This window comes from Symphodus melops (genome assembly GCF_947650265.1).
Source record: "Symphodus melops genome assembly, chromosome: 13".
Classification (NCBI taxonomy): Eukaryota; Metazoa; Chordata; class Actinopteri; order Labriformes; family Labridae; genus Symphodus; species Symphodus melops.
The window spans coordinates 22,956,927-22,983,139 of record NC_136703.1 but is presented as its reverse complement, the minus strand read 5'-3'; the positions used below and the strand labels follow the sequence as shown (position 1 = coordinate 22,983,139).

Genomic DNA, 26,213 nt, shown 5'->3' with positions numbered 1-26,213 from the left:
CTGGTCTCATTGGATGCTTTTAAGGTGAAGTTTAATGACGTGAACACCTGGATATATTTTTGATTGCAGGCTATGTGGACAAACATTTGCTGTGTCAGTTCATGTCTTGTAATTTATTAGAGGTATTTTATGTTCATTGTTTTCTCCTGGTTCAATCGAGGTTAATACAAAAAAAAATGAATGCAAACTATTGTTCATAGGTTGAATATTTCTGATTATTTCCCCAAAAAACAGATAGAATTATTATTATTATTATTTTTAGAATTACCGTAAATTCCGGACTATAAGCCGCTACTTTTTTCTCACACTTCGAGCACTGCGGCTTCTACTCCGGTGCGGCTAATGCATGGATTTTTTATGGGGGACAATGAGCTTCTGCCGCAAAAACATTTGACTTCGTCACGTCGGATCTTAATATCAGTCATTTTGCGCTTCATGCACGCACCCTCATCATGGAAAACACACGGAGAAATACATATGATGCAGCTTTCAAGTTAAAGGCGATCGAGCTGGCTATCAAAGAAGCTAACAGAGCTGCTGCACGTTAAGATGACACTGACAGCGACAACAGAGACTGAGGAAGTGAGTAATGAAGTCATTCTGAGGCAGTGAATGGATGGACTTTTTCTTGTGAAATATATTACGGTCATCTTTTTCTTCAGCCGTGTTACAGACACCGTCGGCTAGGCTTCGTATTGTAACGGTTCATGTTGTAAAGTCAGTAGTTGATAATGTGTTCATAATTCCGATTATGTGGAGAGTCAGTGAATGCACCAGCGAGAACGTGTTGAGCGGCTGTATGAGAGAACGCTGGGGGAGAGAGTTGGATTGTTACGGCAAGTTATGGTTTTGTTCTCCGCTGTAAACGGCGTGGTCACGGCCGACAGTGATCGGGTTATTAAAAGTTATTATTTGAACGCTCTCGTCGTCCTTTCCGTACGGACGCTACAGTATTTGCGGATGTTACCGGTAGCCTACGTCTGTGTAAATAGCTCTTGTTATAGCGTGGACACCTGCGGCTTATAATCAAGTGCGGCTTATATATGTACAAATACATTTATTTACTTATTTTTAGCCGGTGCGGCTTATATCCAGGTGCGCTCAATAGTACGGAATTTACGGTAATCTTTGGTCTTTTTGCCATGTTGGACTGACTTCTTCCTACCAAACTTCCCCTAACGTGACCCCTTTGTACACACAAGTCATGCGGTGCGACCAGACCGCTGGGCCATTTGTGCCCGCCCTGTGTGTGTGTGTGTGTGTGTGTGTATGCCAGTAAAGGGAAACATCACTCACCTCCTCGCTGTACTTGCTGATGTACGAGTAGATCTCGTTGAGAGCGCTGAGCATGTTGAACTCTGTGGAGTGCAGTCTGGCCTGCTCTGCCAAATAAGCGTTCATGTCCTGGTCGCTGATGGCTGGCAACCGGTTGATGTCGGCGTAGTACCTGAGGGGGCAGAAGAGAAACTCTTTGAGTCGATGTAATAGCCTAACTGAGATCTACATTTCTTAAAGTCTACTTTTCGAGGCACAATATCACTTTCACTGACAGCGAAGAGCTGATAACAGTCATTCAGAGAATAAAAATGAGAAGTGCAGGCAAGAAGAAAGAGACTTATGAATCAATTCCTCCAAAGAATCCAGTAAGAGGATACATAAAGATGTGACGTGATGTGATGTGTGAGGGGATCAGAATGGTGAACAGTTCTTACCTCTCTACCCAGCTCTTATAATTGGGGATATCTTTAGCGTAGAGCAGCTTATTGGATGGGGAGTCTTTGCCCAGGCGGTGCTCTGAAGTGGAGCAAGAATCCATGAAAGTCTGAGCTACGACAGACAGGCAGGCGTCCGTGATGCTGCTCTTATGGATGTCAAACACGAACTGCGGGTTCTTGATCACATTCACCCAGAAACGCAGCGGAAGGCTGGAAGACAAAGGGAATAAGTAAGAGTCTCGCATGGTTAATGAATACTCCAGCTGAGCTTTACTCCCCCTGATCTAAAAATAGACTCGTCATGTCACACTGGAGCAGTTATGACATCACCCTACTTGTTTTTTTTTGTGTGATATTAATCTTGTGTCTCTGACAGAAAGTCTTACCAGTTGCTTTTCCACGTGTGGCGTACGTCTGTATCGTGGATTCCGTGTTTGTCCGCCTGCTCGTCCAGGAAGTCAAACATGTATTTGATGGCGAGGGGGAGCGTGCTCCCTCTGTGGACTGTACTGAACAACGTCTCGAATAGGTCGTCGACAAATTTTTGTAGCGTACCCTGAAAGAAAAGCAGCAAACAAGGTTAGTGACTCATGGGTAGCGAGAGTCAACACCTGACCCAGGCATCAGATATATTCACTGAGCAACACTGTACAGGTTATGATGGGTTGACTCGAGTCCGATTAAGTGGCCAGTCGATAATATTTACGGTAGCGTGCTCTAGTGTTGACATACAGAAGTCTATGGCAGACGATGAACATACCTTGGTCGCTAGCAGCCTGGTCAGGTAAATCTCAGAGACCATTTTGCTGCCTCGGTCTCCCTCCTTCTGGTCTCCATGTTCGTGGTTCTTCACCAGGTGCCACACCTTCACGCCACTTTCTAGATCAGGAGTGATCATGGGAGCGCGTGAACGCAGGCTGTCGGGACTGCCCGTGTATCGGAACGAAGAGTCTGTACGAAGAAATAAAAAAAAATAGAGAGAGAGAGAGAGAGAGAGACAGAATGTGAATGATTAGGAAAACAAACGCTGCCTCCAAGCTGTCGCTGAGACACATGTGAAGCAAACATTAATAACTCCAACAGCAAGGCCACGTTCTCTCACAGGCACTTTTTCAACTCTATTCCACCGCTCCTTAGTGTCTCTTCACAACTCTTCTTCCAGCTCTATAAAGGAAACGCATCATTTTATGGAAGTAAACAGTAATGAAAAGGAAGTGGTCCCGCATCACTTAGAAGTGTCTCTCTTCATACTGGAATCCTAGATGACAACATAAAACGGGCGAAAAACAAAAACACTTGCCACACATTTGTCTTATTCAACACAGAAAGACAGGTTTACATTAAAAGTACCTGAAACTTTGAGTCCCAAAAGCTACTTTTAAAAAGGACTGAAAGGTTCCCCGAACACATCGTTGAGTTACCAAGATACAAAGAGCCCCCTGAAAGCCATCTTAATCAATAGAAAGCTGACAGCTACAGTTTAGCATTAAGACCTTTTCTGATTGGACCCCGTACACTCTCCTCTCTTTAAGCTAGCTGGTGCATAATGGGGGAATTGGCAGCACATACTTCCTCATATACTTGTGAATACTTAAAGAAGAGTCTGAAACACATCCGGACGGTCTGAATTCTTGCTGCTCTGCCAGCCTTTTTTAAATGCTACGACTACTTGACCTATCTTCGATGTTTAGCGCTAAAAGGACCTTCCCAAAAGTCCCTGAACTTTCAGAAAGTTCAACCCCTGGAACAGAGACCTTTTTGGGTTTAAGTTAAGCCTGATGGACTTTATTTCACCCCGTCTTTATTTACCGTGGTTACTTTTGTTTAGACTCTGGTCTCTGCTCTGGATTAACAATGAAAACCTCAAAGAAACTTGCTCTCTGGGGAAAATCTTAACAGCAGAAATGTACTGTTTAGGACAAAGAGTCTCAATGTCCTTCTTTCTTTGATTTTTCTTTCGCTTGCCTTTTCTTTTTTTCTTTCTGCTCTCACTTATACCATCATCCCCCGCCTCTCTGATTGACTGAGACATGCTTGCTGCTGGCTTCTCTTAAAAGCACTTGTAATTGGCTCTCCCCTGCCATATTGTACCAGCGCTGTGTTGAAAACGTCGCTGTCACACTCCGATCAATGCATCAAAAGATCTTTAATTTGCGAGGCAATGAAAGGACCCTCCTTCATCCATACATCCTCCTCATCTCTGCTGCTCTCGTGTTCCTGCCTCGTCCTCCTCGCTGCGTCTGAATGATACTGGTTTCAGTTTCTCTAATTATCCAACATCTCTCCCTGGCAGTCGGATCTCTGGAGCTTTTAGGATTTGAGAATCTCAAAGAGGATCTCTCTGACCTGGTTTTAAAGGCAAAGCTGAACAACAAAGCTTTCTGCTGCTGACGCGACCACTTACACCTTTCAAATAAAACCAACCTGCGCCTCCAGACTTACCACAAGGGTGTGAGCTGCGAGCTGGGGGGAGCTGAAAATATGAACCTGAGTGCAAGAATGGACTGAGGTCACGAATCCAATGTTATTCCAGCCAGTGTTTTTTTAACCACTTGGCTATTTCCTCAACCAGAATCCTCTGTTTGTTTATAAACCCTCTAACCAAAGACAAACAGAATAAAGTAGAAGCTCTTGGTTGGATTTTTACCTTACAAGATGGGACAATTACATGTTAAAAAAAACAACAACAGATCTTTGCTCTGTGGGCTGTAGTCCGAGGCTTCTGGACACATCCAGGCAGTATGGTGTTGCATTGGGAGGTGGGGGGGGGGGGGGGGGATGCCTGAGGTGAAAATTGAGTCAAGATGCTAAGTGTTGAACGGTAAATTGGTATGAATCCATCAGCAGGTGTCGGGGTGCAGCTGCGGCTGCTGTGCCAACCCATGATTGATGAGGGACAGGACCATGCCAGCGGAGCCCTCCGCTTTTTATTCCATGCACGTACAACGCCTGAATAATCCCCCCCCCCCCCCCCCCCCCTGCACGTACAACGCCTGAATACTCCCCCCCCCCCGCCCTGCACGTACAACGCCTGAATACTCCCCCCCCCCCCCCAAAAAAAAGAAGAATGCAGAAAAGTGGAGCCTCTCAGCAGCTTATTACAATTTCCTGACATATAAAAGTATCCCTCGAGAGCAAGCTGTTGAAGAGTATTAACATGTAAAAGTTGTCACTGCAATTTTAATTCAGGCAATTATTCCTCCATTTTGTTACATTTCAGGTTATATTTGTTCACCATTACTTTTGTCATGGCAATATTTTATCAGTTATTTTGCAGATTTCGATCCACATTTGTCATCATTAGAGCACTTTGGTTAAAACTTTTTTCACGTTAAGAATCCACAGGTACCTGAGCCTGGATAAAACTAGTCATTGCTTGGAGGTAGAAGTCTGCTGTGCTCTCTGTGTTTTCAAGCCAGCCTTCAATTTCTCTCCCCTATCCTGATAATTGGCCATGCTCACTTATCTGTCTGTGTTTGTGTGAAGTATCATTCACACAGAATAATTAGTAATCACCAGTCGCCTCGTGCTGCTGCGTGTGTCTGGAAAGGAACCAAATTTGGCACCCAGCAGCACGAAACTACACGAACATCTGACGCACGTGTGTGTGTGTTCGCATGCGTGTGTGTGTGTGTGTGTGCCCTGCACAGAATGCATCTTCATTACAATAATAGGGAGACTGGAAAACAGTGGCTATATCTCTCGCTTTCTTCTCCCCTTTATCTCTTTCTCTCTATATTCTCTTCATTGTTGTAACATCCAACAGAGTTTGGACCTGAACTGAAAAGCAAACTGCAGCACACACAGTTGGAGAGAGAAAAAGGTTGAGAGAAAATACACTGCAGCAAAAAGGAGAGCAGCTCCAAACCGAGCTGACCATCGCTTTGGGGAGAGCACATATGGGGCTTTGTTCATGTGTGAAACTGCCAACATTAAACACCTTTTGATGTGTGTAAGACAGAAAGAGCATCGAGATCTCGTCTGAATGGGATTCACTTTCGGGTGACTTGTTGAATAAGCCTGCAAACGCATTCATAATGATGTATTGCATTTTGAAATCAATGCCATTGATGAAGCCACTGGTTCATGGACTCACCATATCTGCTGATGGACGAGCGGGATATGCTGGCTGAGGAGGGGATGTTGTACGATGAGGTCTGTTTGGGTACCAAGGCCACCACGCAGCGGTCTGACACCTGTGAGGAGACACATGAGACATATGACATCGTCATAAACCCAAACATTAAGAGTACTGCAACTCTTTCCCCCAACTTATATGATGAATGTACCTTATATTATTATATTATTAACAGTCCAACATGCTGTAGTTAGACTTGCTAATCAAGCTCCTACATGATGCTTGTCGTTCTCTTTTTGTACTTCTTTGCGCTGTCTTTCCTGAATTAATTTAAAAATGTTGACGCTAAGTTGGAGGTCCCTACATAGTACAAAGTACACCGGTTTCAAATTGTGCTGCGGACCCTCAACAACAGATCCTTCACCTTGACTTTTCCAAGTGAACCTGAAGCACTGTTTCCACCAGATGGTTCAGTTTGGTTTGTCTTTGTACGGCACGCATTTTGCGGCGCTTTAACAGACTAAAGCTGGGAAAGATCCCCAAATAACCGACCCTTACCGTCCAACTGTTTGGTTCAGTTCCTTTGGGGATATCAATGTGTGTGTCGCATTTTTCTTCATTGTTGAATTTATTAGCGGGTTAGCTGTTAGCTATTAGCCAGTATGATGAGGCACTATTACATAGCTGACACGGCTCACATGCCGCCTACCAAATATGGCACGGTAGGGTGTGAAAACGCAAACAGGATCAGGCTTTACCAAACCAAACTGTGCTGATCCATACCGGACCGCTTGGTGGAATCGGGGCTTAAGTCAGGTTTTAACACGCGATCATGGTGCCTCGTTTAAGTCTGGAGACTTAAACATTGACTTCAATCAATTAAGGGATAAAACTGCCGTCATGTTTATGTCTTCACTGACAGATTAGGGAGAACAAAGTCACAGATTTGATCAACTGTGCACCTCTGATTGCATTTATAGATAACGCTAAGACACCAGCATGCAATTTTGGCAATGAAGACCCACAATCCTTTGTGCTCTGGAAGAGTGAGCACCGATGAATCCTTTGACTCGGTGTGATGTATGTGAAGCATGATGAAAGTCCGAAGTGTAATGTTTGTAAGTGGTGAGTCCTAACTGTGTGCGAAGTTCACACTTTGTTCAAAACTATTCTTTGCGAGTAACGTTATGTCATGTTAGTATGAAAGGGTACAGCTGACGACATGAAGGAAAGTGAGTGAACAGAACGCCTGCACCCCTCGTCTTGTTCTGTCATATCTCCTCTCCCTGCTGTTCTCCAGGAGCCCTGTGGCTTCTTTTTTTTCTCCCACAGCTGAGCAGAGTGCTGCGGCTGCATGATGGCTGTACTCAACACGACTGTCATTGTCATCCCCTTCACAAACATTAGAGACATGATGTAAGCTTCTGAGCTGCGATAAGATGCTAAGAGGGAGAGAGCGAGGGAGGAATAGAGAGCGACATAAAGAGAGAGAGAGAGAGAGAGAGAGAGGGGAAGCAGAAGACTAGAATACACGAAACACCCTTAAAGAAAAACGGGGGTATGGAGGTTTAATAACAGCATCACAGCAGCATGGCGTCGGGGTCAGGGAGGAAAAAAGAAGAAGAAGACAAGACACTGTTTTGCATTAAGAATATGAGACAGAAAATGAGGATCATCCTTTTCCCCCTGTGTGGTTTATATTTACAAAGAGCTCTTGGCCCTGTATTATGAGCTGAGAAAAAGAGGTGCAAAGACTTTTAAATGAATGGTTTAAAGACAGATTCCGCCTTCACAGATCCTTTAGCAGTCTAACAATGTCATTAAATAATCATGAAGCTGCAATTAAACTTGACTTAATCTTTGAAATGCTACAACTGCGAGTGCACCAAAACATCCCTTTTTCAGACAACACAAAAACCCAGCAGAACAAAACTTGAGGTTCCTTTCGGGGCGCCAACAACAACAAACAGCTTGTTGGCTGGCATTTACAGTCCACCCTGAGGAGGGATTTCGGCTTCAGACCCGGCAAAGAAAAACTGACGAGCCTCCAGTGGAGAAATAAACAAAAGGCAAATGCCAGGCTCCAAAAGGAGTACCTCAAAGAATCTACGGAAAAGAAGAAAATTCCTCTTTTCATTTGCTTTAGCAGGACTGGGCTCTTGCGGTCTTTGTTGGAGACAGAGCTTGTGGATGTTGGGATTGGCGTGTACATAGTTCTTCCTTGCTATTGAGTGCCAAGCGCCTCTCAGCCTCGTCCTCGCCCCTTTCTCCCGCTCTCTTTCCAAGATAATCTCGGCTGTGCTATTAGCTGAAGTTGCCATCTGGCCTCTAGTCGCCACACTGGAGAGACACTTGGAATTGGGAATGGAATCTGGAGGAATCCTCTTAAAGATGCACCATGGAACCCTGGCCTCTTGGAGAAAAATGAAAAATGGTACTCAAATCCACCCCAACCCCCCAACCCCAAAATGGCCATCTTTTATTCTTTCTTTTTCTTCCTTCCTCACCTCCTTCCAATTTGTCTTCACTTTCCTGAACTTAATTTCCACGGCCCTCTCCATCCTATAGCCTCCTCTTGTCCCAGAATGAACCGAGAAACTCTAATACACCATCAGCGAGGACTTCCGTGAAGTTTCTCTCTTCCTGTGATACATTTTCTCTGAGGAGCATGAAATAGCTTCTCTGTTCCCTCCTTTTCCCTTTTGCGCCTCCTTCCATCTCTCTCCCTTTTCTCTCTGCTTTTTTTTATGGCTGACAGAGAGGCTACAGCAGAGATTGGTCCTTGTGATAGAGTAAATGATTGAAGGCGTGCAGATTCGCCCTTCAGGGATAATCCAGTGTGGGGCTGATAGTGGGCAGGTGCGATAAGGGCTGTGGGCCCTGCCGGTGATAAGACCTTCCATTAGACGGCACAGGGCCGAGCAGACAGCAGAGTGTGGTCAGCCCCTATCTCTCTCATCCCACAGCTCTGGTCCTGGCCTGTTCCCCTTCGGTGTCTCATCTCTCTGGGACTCGCGCCCTAAGATCATGATGTTTATCGTACCTGTCGACTCTGCCCAGTGGCCTGGAAACGCACAACCTGTGCATATGTGCAACGTCCAATGGGCTTCCATTGGTGCACAAGCTAGGAATCTTCTAAAGACTTGAATGCCAGTCACTGTGATTGAATTTACAAGGGTTTTATAGGATACATTTTTTTCTGAACCGATCACTTAATGTCTGTCAAAAATGTAGCCGTGGGTGACACCAGCCATGATTCTCAGGCTCAGTTAGTCCAGGACTTTACTGACCTGAAACATTGAGAGACAATTTAGCTCCGGCTTCAGTCTTTGTCGCACTGGTCGCAGCTTCCACACCCAATCCTGACACTGTTTGCTGATTGTCACCCGAGGGATTCTGAATTTATTTTCAGAAATCTAGTCACAGAGATTTACAAAAGACTAAATTCTAACATTTGGATTGCATTCAACCAAAACCATCGAAGGCTCGGTTCCATGCAGGGAACCAACCCTCGCCAATCTGCGAATGCTCAGCACTTATTAAACAACGAGAAGAAATCATAAATGGAACTTTAGTCGCTGCCAATAAAAAAAGAGAAAACCCCAAATAAAGAAAACCCTCAGTGTAACTTCTGGAGTGTGTGTAATATGGTGTATGAATAGTTTAGGGTTTAATCAGTATAGTCGAGTGGTCTTGTTGCGATCCACATACAGAGATGTAGTCCAGGATGCAGCGGGCGTGGATTCCAGTCCACCCTTGGGGAAATTACTCCAGACATACTGCTAATGTTTCCCCACAAATGGATGCACCAAATGATGATCAGAATGCCTTTAATAAAGGGGGCAGTCCACTCATCTCAAATCAACACTTTATTAATAACTCTAACAGTGCCCTGGTGAATACGTCACAGCTCTGTCAGCATTTTCAATCATCATAAATAACCGACTGCTGCCGTCTCCCAAAAGTAAGTCAAGTCTGGAGGAGTTGTCTTTTTTCAGCTGATATGAAAGTCTTTGGGATCCCTGTTTAGTGCCTGGATACTATCCAGCAGTAGCAAGGTTACACCACGCTGTGTCTGAGGAAGAAAGAAGGTGTGATGAAACGCTTTTCCTTCAAGAGGGAGCAGGATTAAACAACAAAAAGATCCAAATCAGCAATCAGCCACAAAGTCTCCAATCTCATGAATCTTTTATCTCAACTCTTGTTTGAACCTGCTCTTTGAGTGTGTGTGTGTGTGTGTGTGTCTGTGTGCATAAAGGCATTAGTTGCAAATATTTGGTGTGCTCCTATCTGTGCAAGAAAGACTGTATAAAAATACAGAAATAGAGAGCACAGGGTGGGAAGGAGGGAGTTTAGTCCCCTGACTGTGAATACAAAGGTGATGAATAAAGATGACATTTAAATGTTTGCATTTATGTTTTTAATTTAGGGGCAGGAGGAGGCTGGGAAAGGTGTGCATTCCATATCCAGGTTATGTAAACCATCATTTCCCATGTGGCTGGAGTACGTAGCCAGTGGGGTTTCTTCAGCTGCTGTGAGCACCTATGAATTTAAATGCCTCTGTCTGGTCCGCGTGTCTCTACTATGGGAGAATTAGCAAAGACTCTGGGCGACGCTAGGTCTCACTCTGCATATTTCAGACCCCCCCTTTCGATATTCCTTCTTTTGACTCGGAGCTTCTCCTTCACTCTGGGGCCTAATGAGCTGTGCTCCCTTGTTGTGATCGGCAGCCAGATGTGCAGTTACAGCTGCCAATGCGATGGCAGGGTGTGTGATGCAAACACACACTGACAGGGGCCGTTGCCAGCTCGTCAAAACAGTAACGATGCACAAGAGTCTGCGTCGTTCCACACTGCCCTTATCCTTCTTTCTCTTTGTCCCCCTGCAGACGGCCAGCGTCTCCTCTGAAGTTGTCACCATATCAGGCTTTACGTTCTGCACAGGGACCCTCAGATCCGTGATCAATAGCGGCTCTATGATCTGCCAGAGAAAGTAAAGAGGCCGCAGGCGTGCGACTGTGTGCCCTGTAGCGTCTATCCCTTGGCTAACGATGGCAGACAGACTGCGATGCTAAGGATTGTGAAAAACAACAGAGGGGGCCATTATGTTGTGGGTGCGAGCAAACTGCACCGCTTCATCAAGGATTAAAGGACTTCAGAGGACAAGAGGAGAGGAGGTACTCTACAGCACGAGAGGGACACAGGAGGAAATAAAGGCAAGAAAAGGATGCTCTTTCCTAGTCAGTGGGCGAGAAGAAAATCAATGGGTAAGAAAAATGTTAACGAGTTGGAGATCCAGAGAGAATATTTGCGGTTATGTTTCTGCTGCAGCAACTTTGGCAGTTATGAAGGACTCTTGGGGGGAAATCTAAAGCATGTCAACAGCAAAAACCAGGGTCAGAATAAAGTCTGGGGGGGGCGGCTTTACTTTACACCTCAAAAGGTCCCTGCTAAAGGTAGGGTGGGTGTCCTCTGGATGTGTGAGAACGTGCCCATGGTTCGAAGCATTTCTGATTGGTTGAGTGCTTGCATCGTTCAGAAGACTCGCTGCCCCTGGAGTGGCCCTTGCAGGACTGAACATTCTTGATTGATGCAATATGGGTTTGGTTGATTCACAAGTCATTTGACTAATCTGAATCGAGACTTTACGAGAAATGCAGACAAACACTGGCGAGTTGAACCTTTCACGCCTTGTTTTCTGTTCGGCACTTAGATTAAACAAGTCTTCTGAATGCTGCAAGTAGCAGTCACAAACCATCAAAGCTGCAAGTCCTATAACCAAGTCACTAAACACTAGCAGAGAGCGTTTGGAGGTAGATAAGATAAAACAAGGTGGTACTACTGATCTAAATTCACTGGTACCTGGAGAATGTTCCTGTAGTTAAAACACAGCTCTAGTACTGTAAGAAGAAGCTCCTTGAACTAGTCACAGGAACTTTGGGTCTAAACAGAGATATAGTGGAGGTCATGCAGGTGAGGGCGGAAAAGGGTGAAGACAAAGGAGAAAGAAGCTGCATGGTGCCAGCTCCTGTGTGAAGGACGCCATGATGTGTCCCTTCTTCTAATGATGCCAGCAGCTGTTCAATGAGTCTGCTCGCTCTGCTTGGGGCGTGAGGTCAGACTGACCCCCCCGCCAGCATGGGGGCATTAACTTTACCAGTTGTATACCTCTATATGGAGTTTTGTCCCCCTTGCCACAAGGTCCTGGTCTTCAAGCCCCCTACCACAGCTGCAGCCTCTGCGCTAGCCAGGAGTCGAGACTCGTGCAGTCTTTAAGCAGATGGTCTCCCTTGGCTGACTAATGAGAGCTGGTTGAAAACACGCTGGGAAAGATTCACGACCTGGGGAGACGACTGCCTTCTCCTTCTTTTCCTCCCGTGTCATTAGACGTTACTCTTCTTTATCATCACTTTCTTGCTTTCTTTAACTCCCCGCGTTTTTATCTACAACTTCAGCAGTTATAAATTCTCCTGAAAAAAAATAAATGCAGAATTCCTCCTATTTCCTTTTTTTCCTTCTCTTAAGCTTCCCTCTTACCTCTCCTTGGAGGTAGGCAGATTGCATTTATGAGCACAAAAATTGTAGGGTGTGAATCAAGCTTCTACTTGTCAAGAGAGGAAAGCAGGCGAGCACAGCAGGACTAATTGTTGCCAGCGAAAAAGTCACAGGGGCAGGAAGAGAGAGAGATGTTATCCTCTTGACTGGAGCAGCTTCCTCTCTGCGGGGGAGGAGGGGGGGGGGGGGGAGTGTCGTCGGAGAAGCTGAGGGTTCATCTCGCCTGCCACCTGTACAGTAATTGTCCTCTATTCTGTCACTTGGATTAAGCCAGGCAAGGGCATGCAAATGAGGAGCTAAAAATTGGCTGCCTAAAAGTCAAGTGCAGGAAACATCAAAGTTGGGCAAGGTATGTGGTACAATTTCCATAATAAAAGCTGTGTCGGAAAGTGAACTGAAATGAACCCTTTCTTGATAAAAAAAAAAAAAAAGTGAAGTTAGAGAGTTAATTAAGGAAAATATGCAGCTAAAGCCTGTGCGTGTGTTTACCTGGTAGTGCATGAGAGTGTTGAGTCTCTTCCAGTCATTTTCTATCTTGGTGGTGATGTCTTCATCCTGTAACACCACACGAGCCATCCGGCCCTGGCGCCACTCTGAGAAAAAACAAACGCACTGAGTTATACACAACCGCGTGTGCAAGCTCTACATCATGGTTAGCCGAGAAAAATAAAGTCATTTGTCTTGGTTTGACTGGTGGTTTTAGTTCGGTGTCACATCTATGAAAACATCCATGTGGTAGAGACACACATCTGCTTTGAGTTAGCATGTGGCTACGCTGGAGTACAGAGCTGTGTGCTTTAAGCCTTTGTCGAGTTTTCACAGGGAGGAGTTTATCACAAGTCATTAAATTAAATTAAAAAAAGTAACTTAAAGCTTCTGTGAGGGGATTTGATGCTGCATTAACGCTGAATGGAAGTAAAACTAACACCCCTGATGATCCTTTTATTTTATCATTACTTCCAATGTCTGCAACTTTTGCAGCGGGGAGTTGTTAAAGTTAAAGGATTATCTGCACGCCACGACAGCCTCGATCGTAAAAGAAAGTTTAGGTGCAAGTTAAAAGAAATCAAATCAATATTCAAGGAACTCGGAACTGCAATGTTTGGGTGTAGTTTTTTTTGTGTAGCGTTTAATCCAGTGAAACTTTGAACAACTATTTTTTTAATCTAAAAAAACTTGACTGCGTCTTATACACTGCCTCTGGTGTACTGGTCATGCAGACACACACACGCTGTTGTTAATGCTGTACACGCATATTCTGTATTTTACAGTGATTCTGAATCTGTAAATTCTTTTTACAGTTTTTAATCATTGTTTTTCGTTCAAATATGTTCTGAGAAGCCGTCGCAAGCTTTTTGTAGAAGCTACATGAGAAATCCTTGCCTGTGTCTAACTGTTTGACATTGTGTACAAAACCAAAGCTGAGGATTCTTACACTCTGTTCTTTGCGCTTTCTACAATGTTATTTTTATTTTTGTTTGCAGGTTTAGTTACAAAATCTGGATTTTCATGGGCTGCTTTTTACCCAGAATTCAACTTTTTTCAGAGTGTGTTCTTTGTAGCTTATGTTAGAGCAAGCTCACAACAAGCCCGCGCGTTTGACTCAGTGAAACATCCACCTGTATGACTCCACACGTTCTCTCCACACATGAACACATCAGCAGATATCAGAAAGTGGGGCTTTCGCACCGCTCTTTATGAGCGTGTGTGCGAGCTCCTCTCACAGACTTGGATTGACGCGGATCTTAATTAAACATTACACACGAACATTTTCGAGATGTATATGCAGGCAGGCTCCACGCTGTAATTGGTACTTGTGTTGCAGGAATGGCGTGACATTAGCATACGCAGCAGTTAGCCCGTCAGGGTCAGAAAGACGAGTGGAGTAGAGCAGACAAGGAGGGATGAGAAAATCACCTTATTTAAAAGAAAGAAAATAGAAAAGGGGGGGAGGGGGGGGGAGGGGGAGAGGAGCTGCTCGTTGTGGGGTAATGAAATGATAATAAGGGTGTTGACGGGGAAGTGGACAGCCACTGAGGCGCTCATACTGGGAGTGATCATTGATTTTCTCCTCTGTTGACTGGCCTTTATTACTGTGTGCTTCTGCCAGGTGACCACATGATACCGCTGCCTGGCAACCGTCTCACATTTCAACAACAAAAACACACATACACCCATGTGCAGCGAACTCAATTATTTTCAAGGCATCAGATAAAGGGCGAGAAAGTGGAATGCAACTTGTGATTATTTTAATCTCTGATTAATCTTGATTATTCTCGCAAATTGTTTGTCGAATCTTGTCGTTTACAAAAAGTCGTAAATTGGGAAAAAGCTGAACAAAAGTTCCCAAAATTGAAACTGACGTCTTCAATTAGCTTCCTTTGTCAAACCAGCGAGTCTAAAACCCCAAACTCCATACATGACAAAGAAAAGCAGAAAATTGTTAGAATTAAGATGCAGGAACCGGTAAATGTTTGACATGTTTGCTAGAAAATTGACTGGAACGCCTCATCAACTATTCTAACAACTCGTGATTAATTTCCATCCAACCGATGAATCGATTCGGTGATTCATCGTCGCAGCTCCAAATGAAAAATGAACAGAAGAGAACAAAGACAGAACAGTAGAAGGACAGGAGGAAAAATTGTGGAGAATGGACAAAGTGTGGGATTTCCAGCAGCCATGGGCAGGGCATTTTAATTTTCTCCACCCTATGCTGAAGAGGGGAAATAAAGAGGAACAGGGGGGAAAAATGAAAAGGAAAGGTACGGATGGGAGAGAATGAAAGTGGCAGACTGCGTGGGAGTGGAGCCCGGCGTGAGGCAGCCGAGCCCGTCTGTCAGCTCTTACCTGGGTCAGCCAGACAGCTACGTCACACACACACACACACACACACACACACACAAAGATATGCATTCTCCTCTGTCTCAATCTACTGCATCTTATTGGCACCGGCGGGCAGCTGAAGCAGCCAGACGGAGGGATGCAGCACGCTCACTGTCAGTCAGTCTGATAGAAGGCCTGGCAGCAGCACACTGACGCTGGCTGTGCTGCTGGAACACAGCTTTTATCACACTAATGCACTGATAATCTGTACACATGGCTAGCTTTTCTCTCACTGATACATTAATCTGCAGGTGTGAAGGACTTTACACCTGCTTACTGCATCTGTGGCTCTCTCTGTGTGTGTGTGTCAGCGTGTGTGGGTAAAAATGAGAGTTGGTGCCATACCGAGGTCCATGTCGACAGCTCTCGGCCGCTGAGAGTACGGCATGTTCTTGTATACAGCGTCCAGGATCTTCTCCTTCACTTGAGTGATGGTGTCGCAGTTCAGCACCTTCACAGGAATCTCTGGACTGTTTTCGTTATCGGGGTTCACACAGTTTAGAATCTGGATGGTGCAGATTGGGGGAGAGAGAGAGAGAGAGAAGAAGGAAAAATGACAGAAGGAAATAAAGAGTGAGAGACACAGGGCTCGAGGGGTGCTGATACTGGTTGGACTCGGGTCCAACTCGAGGGCTTCGCTCTCATTAAAGTCTCCTCGGAGCATGGCAGGAGCTCCGAGAAAACCATTTCCGCTCTCGCTGGCAACCCAAAATCTAATTTCACACCTTCGGCGGGACACCAATTTCCAGCTCTGCCGGGGTATTAGCACGTAATGAGCCAAACTCCCAGTCGGAGCAATCAGAGCATTGTCATGTCACATGCTGGCTGTGTGAGTTTCTATGTGTGTGTGTGTGTGTGTGTGTGTGTGTTCTTCACAGCCAGCTAGCCTGTTGTTGGACCAACACTGGAGCCTCTGGCTTATTTAGTTAATGTATTTCTAAATAGGAAAAAAAAAGACTAAGACAGGCGAGACAGATAAATAATGGCATTTCAAACACGCAGCAAAAAAAAAAAAATCAATCGTTTGACACCCCTAATTTAAAGTCTTCTGCCGCTTCAATCCGTGATTGACATGCTGTGGACGTTGGAGGACTTTTGGAGCATTAAGCAGAAAGGCATGCCTGACAGGTGTCAAAAATAATTCTTCAGAGGGGTACATGCTTAAAGTCTACATTTTGGAAGGGTTATCCGTTAGCAAAAAAAACAAAAAAAAAAACGACTTTCAGCACATCGAAACAACATTCAAAAAATGTGTTTGGACCTCAACACTGGCAGAATCTTGAAGAAAGCTTGCATTTTGTGAGTTCACATGTGCCTGTCCATGATGTGTGCTCTGAGTCTGTGAAGAGGCTTCTTGAGTGTCTGTCTGCAGCGTGTCGTACCAGAGTCTTGTACTCGATCTGCTGCCGGATGAGCTTGTCTTCACTTAGGGAGTAGCGGGCTTCTCCAGTGATGGCGTCGATGGGCCCCTTTTCCATCTGCTGCTTGATGGCGCAGTACAGCATGAACAGAGGCTCCCCGGCACACTCCTGTGAACACACAAGAACACATACACACACACACACACACACACACAGATTAACGCATGACAGAACGTCGCAGCATGAACACTAAAATGACTGAAAACCTCTTAAAGTCTTAATTCTACTATTTACACAGAGGATATTTATATATGTATTTGTAAAGGCACACACACACACACACACACACACACACACACATACACACACTGCATGTTTTGCTTTGTGTACTAACCTTGAGGAATTTGTGAAGTAGGAAGGCGAACCAGTTTGTAAGCATCTTCTCTGCAACAGATTCAGTCCTGAAATGTGCATAAACAAACAGGAAGACAAATTTTAACTCTTCATTCGTCCCTCCATATTTTCAAACTTTCAGATAATACAACGCTTTAATAATTCATGAAGTTATGTGCGAGACTTCAGGAAGGTTATCTCGGTATCCTGGGCGGGTGCATCCTGCTCGTGTACTGTCTGAAACGCTGTGGTCACAGTGAGTGAGCAGAACAGAGCGCAGCAGACAGAGGGCATATGTGTGTTTGCATGGTTCATGTGCGTGCAGCAAAAAAAAAAAAAAAAAAAAAAAAGTGTGTATGCATGGGATGTGAGTATGAGTGTGTGTTTGTGTGTGTGTGTTCACGTGTGGTTGCACACAGCGGGACATCAGCAGCTGTGACAAGCCTCAGCTGCTGAGAGAGACGAGCGCTGTCACAGCCAGGTAACGCCTGATCACAGCCAAAACCATCTCCTCTCCTCTCATTTCATCCTTTCCTCCCCTCCCTCACCTCCTGTGCCCCCCCCCCCCCCTCCAGTCAATCACACACGGAGGTGCAGCCTGCTGCCGGGCTTGATTGGGCATGAAAACACACAAGTGTGCGATGACCTCTCCACTATTTCTACCAGAGAGCACACGAGAGGGGGCTGCGCACGCCTCCTTCATGACTCTCTCTCTCACATCTTTCTCTGGATGCTGGACAAACATTGCCCCTCTGCCTCATTAGCAGCATCATGGGAGAGGAGAGAAACAGAATTAGAAGAAAAAAAAAAGACAGAGATTGCATACAGCCAGGTGGGACCGGTTAACAAGCATGAAGCTGAGATGAAAGGGTGAGTCTGTGCAGCTCGTGTGGACGAGCACCTGAGCTGAATGAAAACAACTCGCACCTCATCCTATCAAAAAAAAAAATCAAAAATGTCTGTCCTGCTCATCGAACTCGTCTGATTGACCTGCATGCAGAGAGGATTAACCCCTTCATGCACAAACACTGAGATTTCCTTTGAAACTCAAAAGTATTTTCCAAATGTATTTTGTTTTTTCCCCACGCCGTTACATTCACTCTAAAGGAGACTTTCAAGAACACAACTGGCAACCTCAGAGAATAGCAACAAAAAGTGAAATGAAAAGACTTTTTGATTTTTTTCTAAAGCACATTCCAGTGCTGTACACTCAAACTATTACTATTAGGCTGCTGAATAAATTAAGTGACATTGGTGAATATATTCGACAAAATTAGCCAAAAATGATATTTCCTGTTTATGCTAATATTGGCTGTATTATCGGCTGAACGATTAATCGGTCCAGCTCTAAAGTTTTTGGGTCCACACATTCATCGCTGTCAGCTCCAGTAGCTCTTTCATAGCCGCCTCATGCAGTGATCACGATTTAAGAATACAAGATTAGCTGTGTTAACAGTGTGATTTTCACATGGTGGTAACCTCTCCCCATCACTTTCTACTCAATTGTTGTGAATATAAATGGCAATGCATTGAACAGTAGACTAAATGTTAATGTCGCAGAAAATGACTGTGATTACTCGGGTGTACATATGATGGAGAGGCCTCGCTGAGCTGAACCGAGGATTAGAAGGAATCGAAGCAGCCAGGTATTAAAGACAAGCGAGAAGGCTTCCGTCTCCTTACAGCTAAATAGTGCCAGAGATGATTATACCTATTCAGGATCTGAATGGACCTAAAGGGAAATTACGACTATTATGGAGATAATTGCGTAAAGTCGTGTTTGAGGGTTATAAGTAAGAGTCTGGGACCGGAGAAGTAGTCCCAGAAGGACTGTCTGAGCCAGAGGAGGTTAAGACAGCCAACATTTTATTCACTGAGACAAGACAAAGTGTCTGTCATTCTCTCCGTCTCATTAAATGGAGATTGAGGGAGATTTCTCCTTTCTTAAAAGCAAACACAGAACTTTTCTGCAGTTGTTAGACAGTGGAGCAGAGGTTCTGTTTTGTTTGGGGAGTTGAGCTGTGTAGCTGCGATGCTGGGGGGGAACCCCTTTGAAAACAACACTGTGTATCGGCCAGACTATTGGCAGCTTGCTGACAGAAAGGAGAAGTGGATGACAGTCTATTTAAAGTGTGATGTGCGAGGAAGGGGGAAAGATGTAGATTATTTTCTTTGTTTCAACTACAGACTTCTGAAAAGCTGACATAGACTTTATAAAAGAACAGGCTGAACCGTCATGATGTCACCCGTTCCTGAACTCTTATTTTGAAGCCTTAAGTTTGACGTTTCATTTGTCACCATCTTGATTTGATCTTATGACCATATTGACACTGATCGCGACGTCCCTACTCTTGATGAAACCACCTCATTTTAGCAACTCATAAAGCTATGTCCTACACTAGGCCTGCTTTATAGTCTATTTATTTCTGTAAAAAAAGAAGAAGAAGAAATTACATCGGTTTGACTTTTAACATCTGAGGCCCAATTTTGACAGTGTAGATTTTTCATTTTGCTGATCGAGGATAAAAGTGGACTTAAGGAGTTTCCTCTGTCGGGTGGCTGTGCTCAGCCTTAGAGATAGGGTGAGGAGCTCAGACAGGGAGGGAGTTTACAATAGAGCAAGTTGGTTCCTGCATCTTTTGGAGGTCTTCTGGGCACGCCCAACTGGGAGGAGACCCCATTGGTAGACCCAGACTTCGCTTGTGGGATTATATATCCTGTCTGGCCTCGGAGCACCTCAGAAGGCGCTGCAAAGCATCGCTGGGGAGATGGAAGTCTAAGTTGACCTACTTCACCTGCTGCCAACGCGACCCGGCATCTGATGAGTGGAAGAAACTGGATTTTGTCATTTGACTTTGTAGCAACATGCCAACCACAAGAAGCCATGCCCTCAAGCTATCTTTGCCTCATCGTTGATTTTACTTTAAATGGGATTATAATATACTCATTAGAACACAGGCTGTCATTAAGAGCACCGCAAACAAGCGAATGGGAGCAAAAAGTCATCAGAATAATGTTAAATTGGGCAATACATCATCTAAGATGTGACATTATTTCTCATCTGGCTTTATACAGTCATACCTAATTGTGCAAAGTTACTGAAGTCTCCACCAAGTGGTCGTTACAAAGAGTGCAGGTTTAAGTCACATTGGTTTCACTTTTATAATTGGAGGAAGTGTCCATTTGTATTTATCTAATTCAACGTCTTTTATTGTTCCTCTGAATAAACAAACACACAGTGAAAGGTATGCACACAAAAAGAAAACGAAAGGAAGACAAACAGTACACAGGAGCTCAACCTTGCAAAGCTGCAAAACAGACAAAGTCATAAACATAATAAGGAGCCACGACGAGAGCCTGAGGCTGCATTTTCACGCTGAATAAACCTAAAAATTTTTTTTTTGGACAATACCCAAAATCCCCCTGTAATTGCCCTCCTTCCTCTAAGAGAATCCATGTTCACCCCCCACCCCCCCACACACAATTGCTTACCATGTTCTCCTCCCAGCTTGCATTAAACTTGAGTGTGTTAGAAGTTAATGGAACCTATTAAGCTTTTTAATAAGCTCAGCAAGTCCCAAAGAAGGAAGTCAAATAAAGGTTTTTTTTTTTTTCAAGGGGGCTGTGCAGACTCCCCCTTAATATATCTCCCTTTGAATGTGCGGGGGGAGACGTACTTTGTTCTCCTCCTTCTCCCTTTCTTCTTGTCCTCCTCCTCCTCAGCTGCCTCCACTTCCTACTTTCTATTAATTGAGTTTCATTAATGAACATCAGGATTTCATTATCCCACATGGTGTTTAAAAGGGGGCTTCTTACACCCACCGCCCCCCAATCTCCGCTCTACTAATGGCAGAGTTGGGGGTGGTTTATTAGCAGGCAGTGGAATGTCTTTCAATGAGACTAATGCCAAACACAATACTCGCTCTCTTAATAACTCTGTAGTCCATTGCTCTGCATGGGCGGAAATCTCATTAGAAAAATGCTGAGGAGAAAAATAATACAAGATTGAAAAGTCTCAAGGTGATGGAAGCAATGTTCTGTGATTCCATTAAAAGAACATTACAACGAAAAGAAAAGGAAATGGGTAAAAAAAAAAAAAGAGCAGCCTTGGTAAAACTTAAGAAGAAGATGGAGAGAACAGATAATAGTAGAAAAGAAGCAATGAAGGTTTGGTTGGGATCATCAAACACATGAGGAGTGTCTGTAATAATGGATGAGGAAAAAGGGAGAGCAGCGCGGTAATGGCAAAAACTCTCGATTAGGAAGGCTGGGGTGAGCGCTGAAGATGTTTATAATACGGAGAAAGTGGACATATTTCACAAATGTAGCAAAATACAATCCAAACAGCATGAGGAGAAGCATCATTTCCACTGAGCGCATGCAGAGTGAGGGAATCCAACACGTCGTCAAAGCTCAGATATTGCTTTCAGAGAGCTTTTAGCAGAATGGAAGTGTCTGCTGTGGGCTCAAATCTTTCCCCATCAAGACAAAGAAAAGCTTAAGGCACCGCAAAATCTTTAAATACCAATGAGAGCAGAGTTTCTTCTCCCAGAAACTGGGGTGACGAGCTTTGTTGCTACCCATCTGCCTTTTTTTAGCATCAGTGGTCAGTGAGACGAATCTCTGCGATTGGCTGTTTGGACGTTTTATTTGTCTCCAGCTCTCGGTACAGGTTCGGGGAAGCCCCTTGAGCCTGCCACTGTTGTATCATCTACACAACTCCAAACAGGGGTAAGTGGTCAAAGATAATGGATAGGATACAGAAATGGCCCTCATGAGAGTGATGCTAAAGTTAGCTTAGCATGTTCCAAAGTGCTCCACATGATTTAAGGTAATGGGTCCTTTAATGTAATAAGCCAGGTCTTATAACAAATGTTTGCTAATTATGCTATTACATGCAGGTTTCTCAAGTTAAGGTATGGGAATCAGTGTTATAGATGAATTGGATCTTAGCTTAGCATTAGAGGGCTAACAGAGCAGCTACAATAAAACATACACAAACTGCCCTCAGCACTCCAATACCTCCAGCCCTACATATAGTGTCTGCTGCATTTCTTCTATTCTCAGAATATGTTACACCATTGAACAATTCCTCGAATACATCACAATGATTTGTTTTCAATTCTGCTTCATCCGCCAACAGGCTTTTCACAGATTCATTTTGTATTCTATCATACACCACTTCAGCTCATTCAGCTTCTTTTAGGAATTCAAATGAATGGAAATGTCATTAAATATTCCTGTGAAATGCATATTTATGACCTACTGTAAGCGTATTAGTGCTGCGAAAGTCAGACCTGCTGCCAGCAGAGAGCCAAAATACGTTTCAGGCAGACACTTAACAGCAGTGAAGCGAACCGATGTTGTTTTAACCTCCTTTTTATTCTGTCTACCTTTTAGCCCTGCACACCAGGTGAGAGAGACACTTTTTATTTTTCAAATCAAACAACTGAAAACATTATTGCTATAGCCACCATTAAGCTTAAGAGTGTAGCGCCTGGAGATGGATACAAGTTAATCTAACATTATCATTCCCAATAAAGTATAGATAGTGCATGAGCAATTAAATACTCAAATGCAGGGAAAATAACACCATCAGGAGGATAATCTGCCGAGGTGTAGAGTGTGTATGAGAGAAGTGCAGAAAAAATGGACGTTGATAGAGAAGGCAGGAAGAGACACGGTGTTGACGTTTATAAGAGAAAAGAGTTTTAACAGATCTTCTTTAATATGCTGTACATTTCTCTGTGGAAAGCATGAAGGGCCTTATTTTAATTTGATAAATTTATATGATTAGTTTGATTTTTGTTGTAACAAAAAATGTACATCTGATTCCTCCACTTCTCTTCCACATTCCTTTGGATTCCTCTTTTGTTTTTCTTCTTAAGTCTTCCCTTTTCCTGTCTTTTTCCCCCTGTGCCAAGCTGTGGCTAGAGATGGCAGGGTACAGTACTCCATCTTCTTCCTTGGGCTCACCACAAAGAACAGGGCTCAATAATTAAGTATAACGTCTTTACTTAAGCAACCACATTGTACCATCGTAGTACTGCTGCTGCTGCCTGTTTCCCCTCTGAAATATGAGCACATGCTGTTGAAAATAATGACAGCAAAGGGGAGGACGGGGAATGTTTTGAAAGTAAAAGTTCCTTGTGTAAAAAAAAACCCAACAACCTGTCATTCAGTGAAAGAATTTTTCCATCTGGTTTTTTTAAAGGACAAATTTGCTTATTAAAACAATATTTTCCCTGATATGCAAAGATGTCCCAGGCACATCTGATGAGGAGGGACTACTGACAACAAAGCTCTTTAAAAAAAAAAAACAGACCCCCCAAAAAAGCCAAAAAAGTTATGAAAACATCAAAATTACTAGCTTGAAAACGACTAAATTGTTACATAAAACGTCGATTTTAGACCTCAGTTTCACAATGATTGCATCTCTTCTCCGGCCTGCATCCTTAGTTTGTTTACCTCTACAAACTAACATTGCCAGTGTGGCCACAGAATGACGTAGCTTATTTTTCTCCAAGCCAAAGAAATCCATTGTTGACCTCAAACTATTAAACCAGGGTATGAGGCACATGGGTGAAATGTTCTTTCGCTATATGATAAACATGGGCACACTATTTATTACAGTCAACCCCACATTGATAATCCTGTTTCTGTAAATACGCACAGGAGCAACATATCTGCAGCTGAAAGTAGTCCCCAGCAGATTATTTACTTCTGTGTTCAAAAAACTAAAGCAAGCATGTATGTGTGTGTAGGAAGTTAATAACTTTTCTTTTTAAATATTTAAATACATAATAGGAATGTGATCTGCTTGAAGTGCATTTACTTTTTCACAGTTTTTTACTTTGTCAGTTTCGGTCTCCTCGTGATTTTTGTCAACAATAACAAACAAAGCATATCGGCAACGCTATCCTTTGATAGACAAGTATTTGGATCTTGTACACATTAAACTTTGATCAGTCCCGCGAGTCGATGAGTGAACATGGAGAGAGCATGCTAAAACGTCATGACAGATGGAACTATTTTTGCATCTTTGCTGCGGTGCCCGTGTGATTACGGATGTCTCTTAAAAGGTCGTGCATGCCAGCTTGTGGACATATTCCCCTTTGGAAGGAGAGTACGATGACAGCTGAGAAAAGCACCGCTCCTCGCGTCGACTCGAACATGTCTTGGGATGCACTTTTAACCCACTGTAATATAAATGAGGGACAGGAAGTGGGGTGTGTGTGTGTGTGGGGGGGGCGACCTAGAGGTCCTTCCTGTGTATGTTGGCTCTCTCCTTAAGCAATATGGACAGTAATTTCATTAATAGTTTATTCAGAACAACATCCACAGTGATCCCAACTTCTACTCTACTTCTATTCCAATAAGCTCTTCCATTGCACCAGTACGCTGGGATTTGGAATTTAAACTCATCAAACAGATTGATTTGGATGTACAAGGATCTGTTTAAAGCATTCTGTTACTTCATTGATCCTATTATATATGACAATCCTATTACACATGATATGATAATTATATATATTTAGCGTAGGGGAGAGCTGACAGAAATGGCAAATAAAAGCAAAAAATGGCAACCAAGCGTAGCCTAGCAGCCTCACTCTGAGCCCGGCACAAACACAATTACTGCTAAGAGACGTGTTCAATTTGACTAGCATCCTCGACGTGTGTGTGTGTGCGTCTTGCACGGCTGTCTGCTTTTCTCTTCATCGGCGATGAGGAAGACAACAAACAGCCAAAGACCCATGTCAAATCGATAATCCCCTAAATTCTTCCCCCCCAAAAAAATAAAAACAAAAAGAGGAGTGAAATGTAAAACAAAAACAAAACTATGGGACATTTAGCCCTCCAGGCTGGGACAGCCCAACCCCAACTATTACACACCACTGTGCTCATAAGAAGAGGGGATAATGACAACTTCGAGGTGACGTGGAAGCCCTGCTGTCCTGTGAAATGACTGTTATATCAAAGTCCATTTGATGCCTTGTCTGTTTTTCAAGCTCTTTGTGTTTGCCTCTGTGCTCAGCCTTTTCTTTCTGGCTGATATTTACTCTGAATATTAGTATTGGTATAAGCCAGAGAGACATACAGAGAGGGAGTCTGCATGTCCTCTCTATACATTTGAACATAAATATCTGTACTTTCAAGTCAAATCGAAGAACGGTACAGGGCCTAGGATGGATCCCTGTGGTATCCCACAGGTCAGACAGAAAGTTCTGTTCTTCAGATATGAGGTGTTTAAACAGTATCTTGTTTTTTTCACTTCTTGTTTCTTGAGTTTCAATGACTGTAGTTTAATAGCATCTTAAATATGGCATGAGGTGCAAACATTTTACTTCTTGGCAATCAAAATGATTCACACAGCAGTCAGTCTTTTATATCCTGTGTTCTGTACATTCTGTACTTCTAAGAGGTATATTCCCATCCTTTCACCTGTTTCTGTACCTACAGAGCCACCGAGCCAGGAAAGGACTTAGGACGTGTTTAAAGTTTTAGCACATCACCCCAACTCCCCCGGAAAACAATGTACATTGGAGACACAGTGAGAGAAAAAAAAAAAAAAATAGATAAGTCGAACCGCTTCTGAATGTTTCATAAGGAGCTCGAGCCTGGAGGATAAGTGAGACTGACATTGGCATTGAGAGAGCGGAGAGGGGGGAAAAGAAGGAGCGCGGCAGAGAATTATGCATACAGCTCAGAGGTTTCTCATGATGCGAGTGCACAGCGTTTACGGCAGCATACTGTAGACGTACTGTAGCACTCATTACAAGCCTCATTCTGCGAAGCATCTAGGCTGGAACACAAGGGAGAATCTGAATGCATCCACCCACAACTAGAAGAGGGAAGAGTATAGAGCTCTGAATCAATCCCCATCCATCTGTCTATATGTATCTACAGCCTCTGCCCTCCCTGAGCTTCTTTACATGTTTTTAAATGAGGACTATATTTAGGTATTCATTTCTATCCTTTGTGTACAGAATCACAAATGACTGGATACACATAGAGCATCTTTACAGTAGTAGTTGTATAGCATACCATCGTGCGGGTTAAGGGATTTAGACACACATGATCTCATCTGTGTGATTATATTAAGAATGATTGTAAGCATTAATTTCATTTCTTCTTTGAATGATATCCAAGCGAAGAAGAAATGACAACATCATATCAATGTTACAATTTTTTTGTTTTTGTTTCATTAATACATGAAACAAAGCAC

At 43.7% G+C, this 26,213-nt stretch overlaps 1 protein-coding gene across 1 annotated transcript in view; it reads right to left on the bottom strand.

Moving 5' to 3' along the window:
• The window catches only part of plxna2 (plexin A2), a 188,986-nt gene that overhangs the window by 3,367 nt on the left and 159,406 nt on the right, over positions 1-26,213 (bottom strand). Inside the window, exons 23-31 of the mRNA XM_079360016.1 lie at positions 16,989-17,055; positions 16,616-16,762; positions 15,579-15,738; positions 12,837-12,940; positions 5,812-5,911; positions 2,476-2,666; positions 2,102-2,271; positions 1,713-1,925; positions 1,297-1,447 (exon numbers count right to left, since the gene is read on the bottom strand). Coding sequence (XP_079216142.1) covers positions 1,297-1,447; positions 1,713-1,925; positions 2,102-2,271; positions 2,476-2,666; positions 5,812-5,911; positions 12,837-12,940; positions 15,579-15,738; positions 16,616-16,762; positions 16,989-17,055 — 1,303 coding nt within the window. The remainder of the gene's footprint in view (positions 1-1,296; positions 1,448-1,712; positions 1,926-2,101; positions 2,272-2,475; positions 2,667-5,811; positions 5,912-12,836; positions 12,941-15,578; positions 15,739-16,615; positions 16,763-16,988; positions 17,056-26,213) is intronic.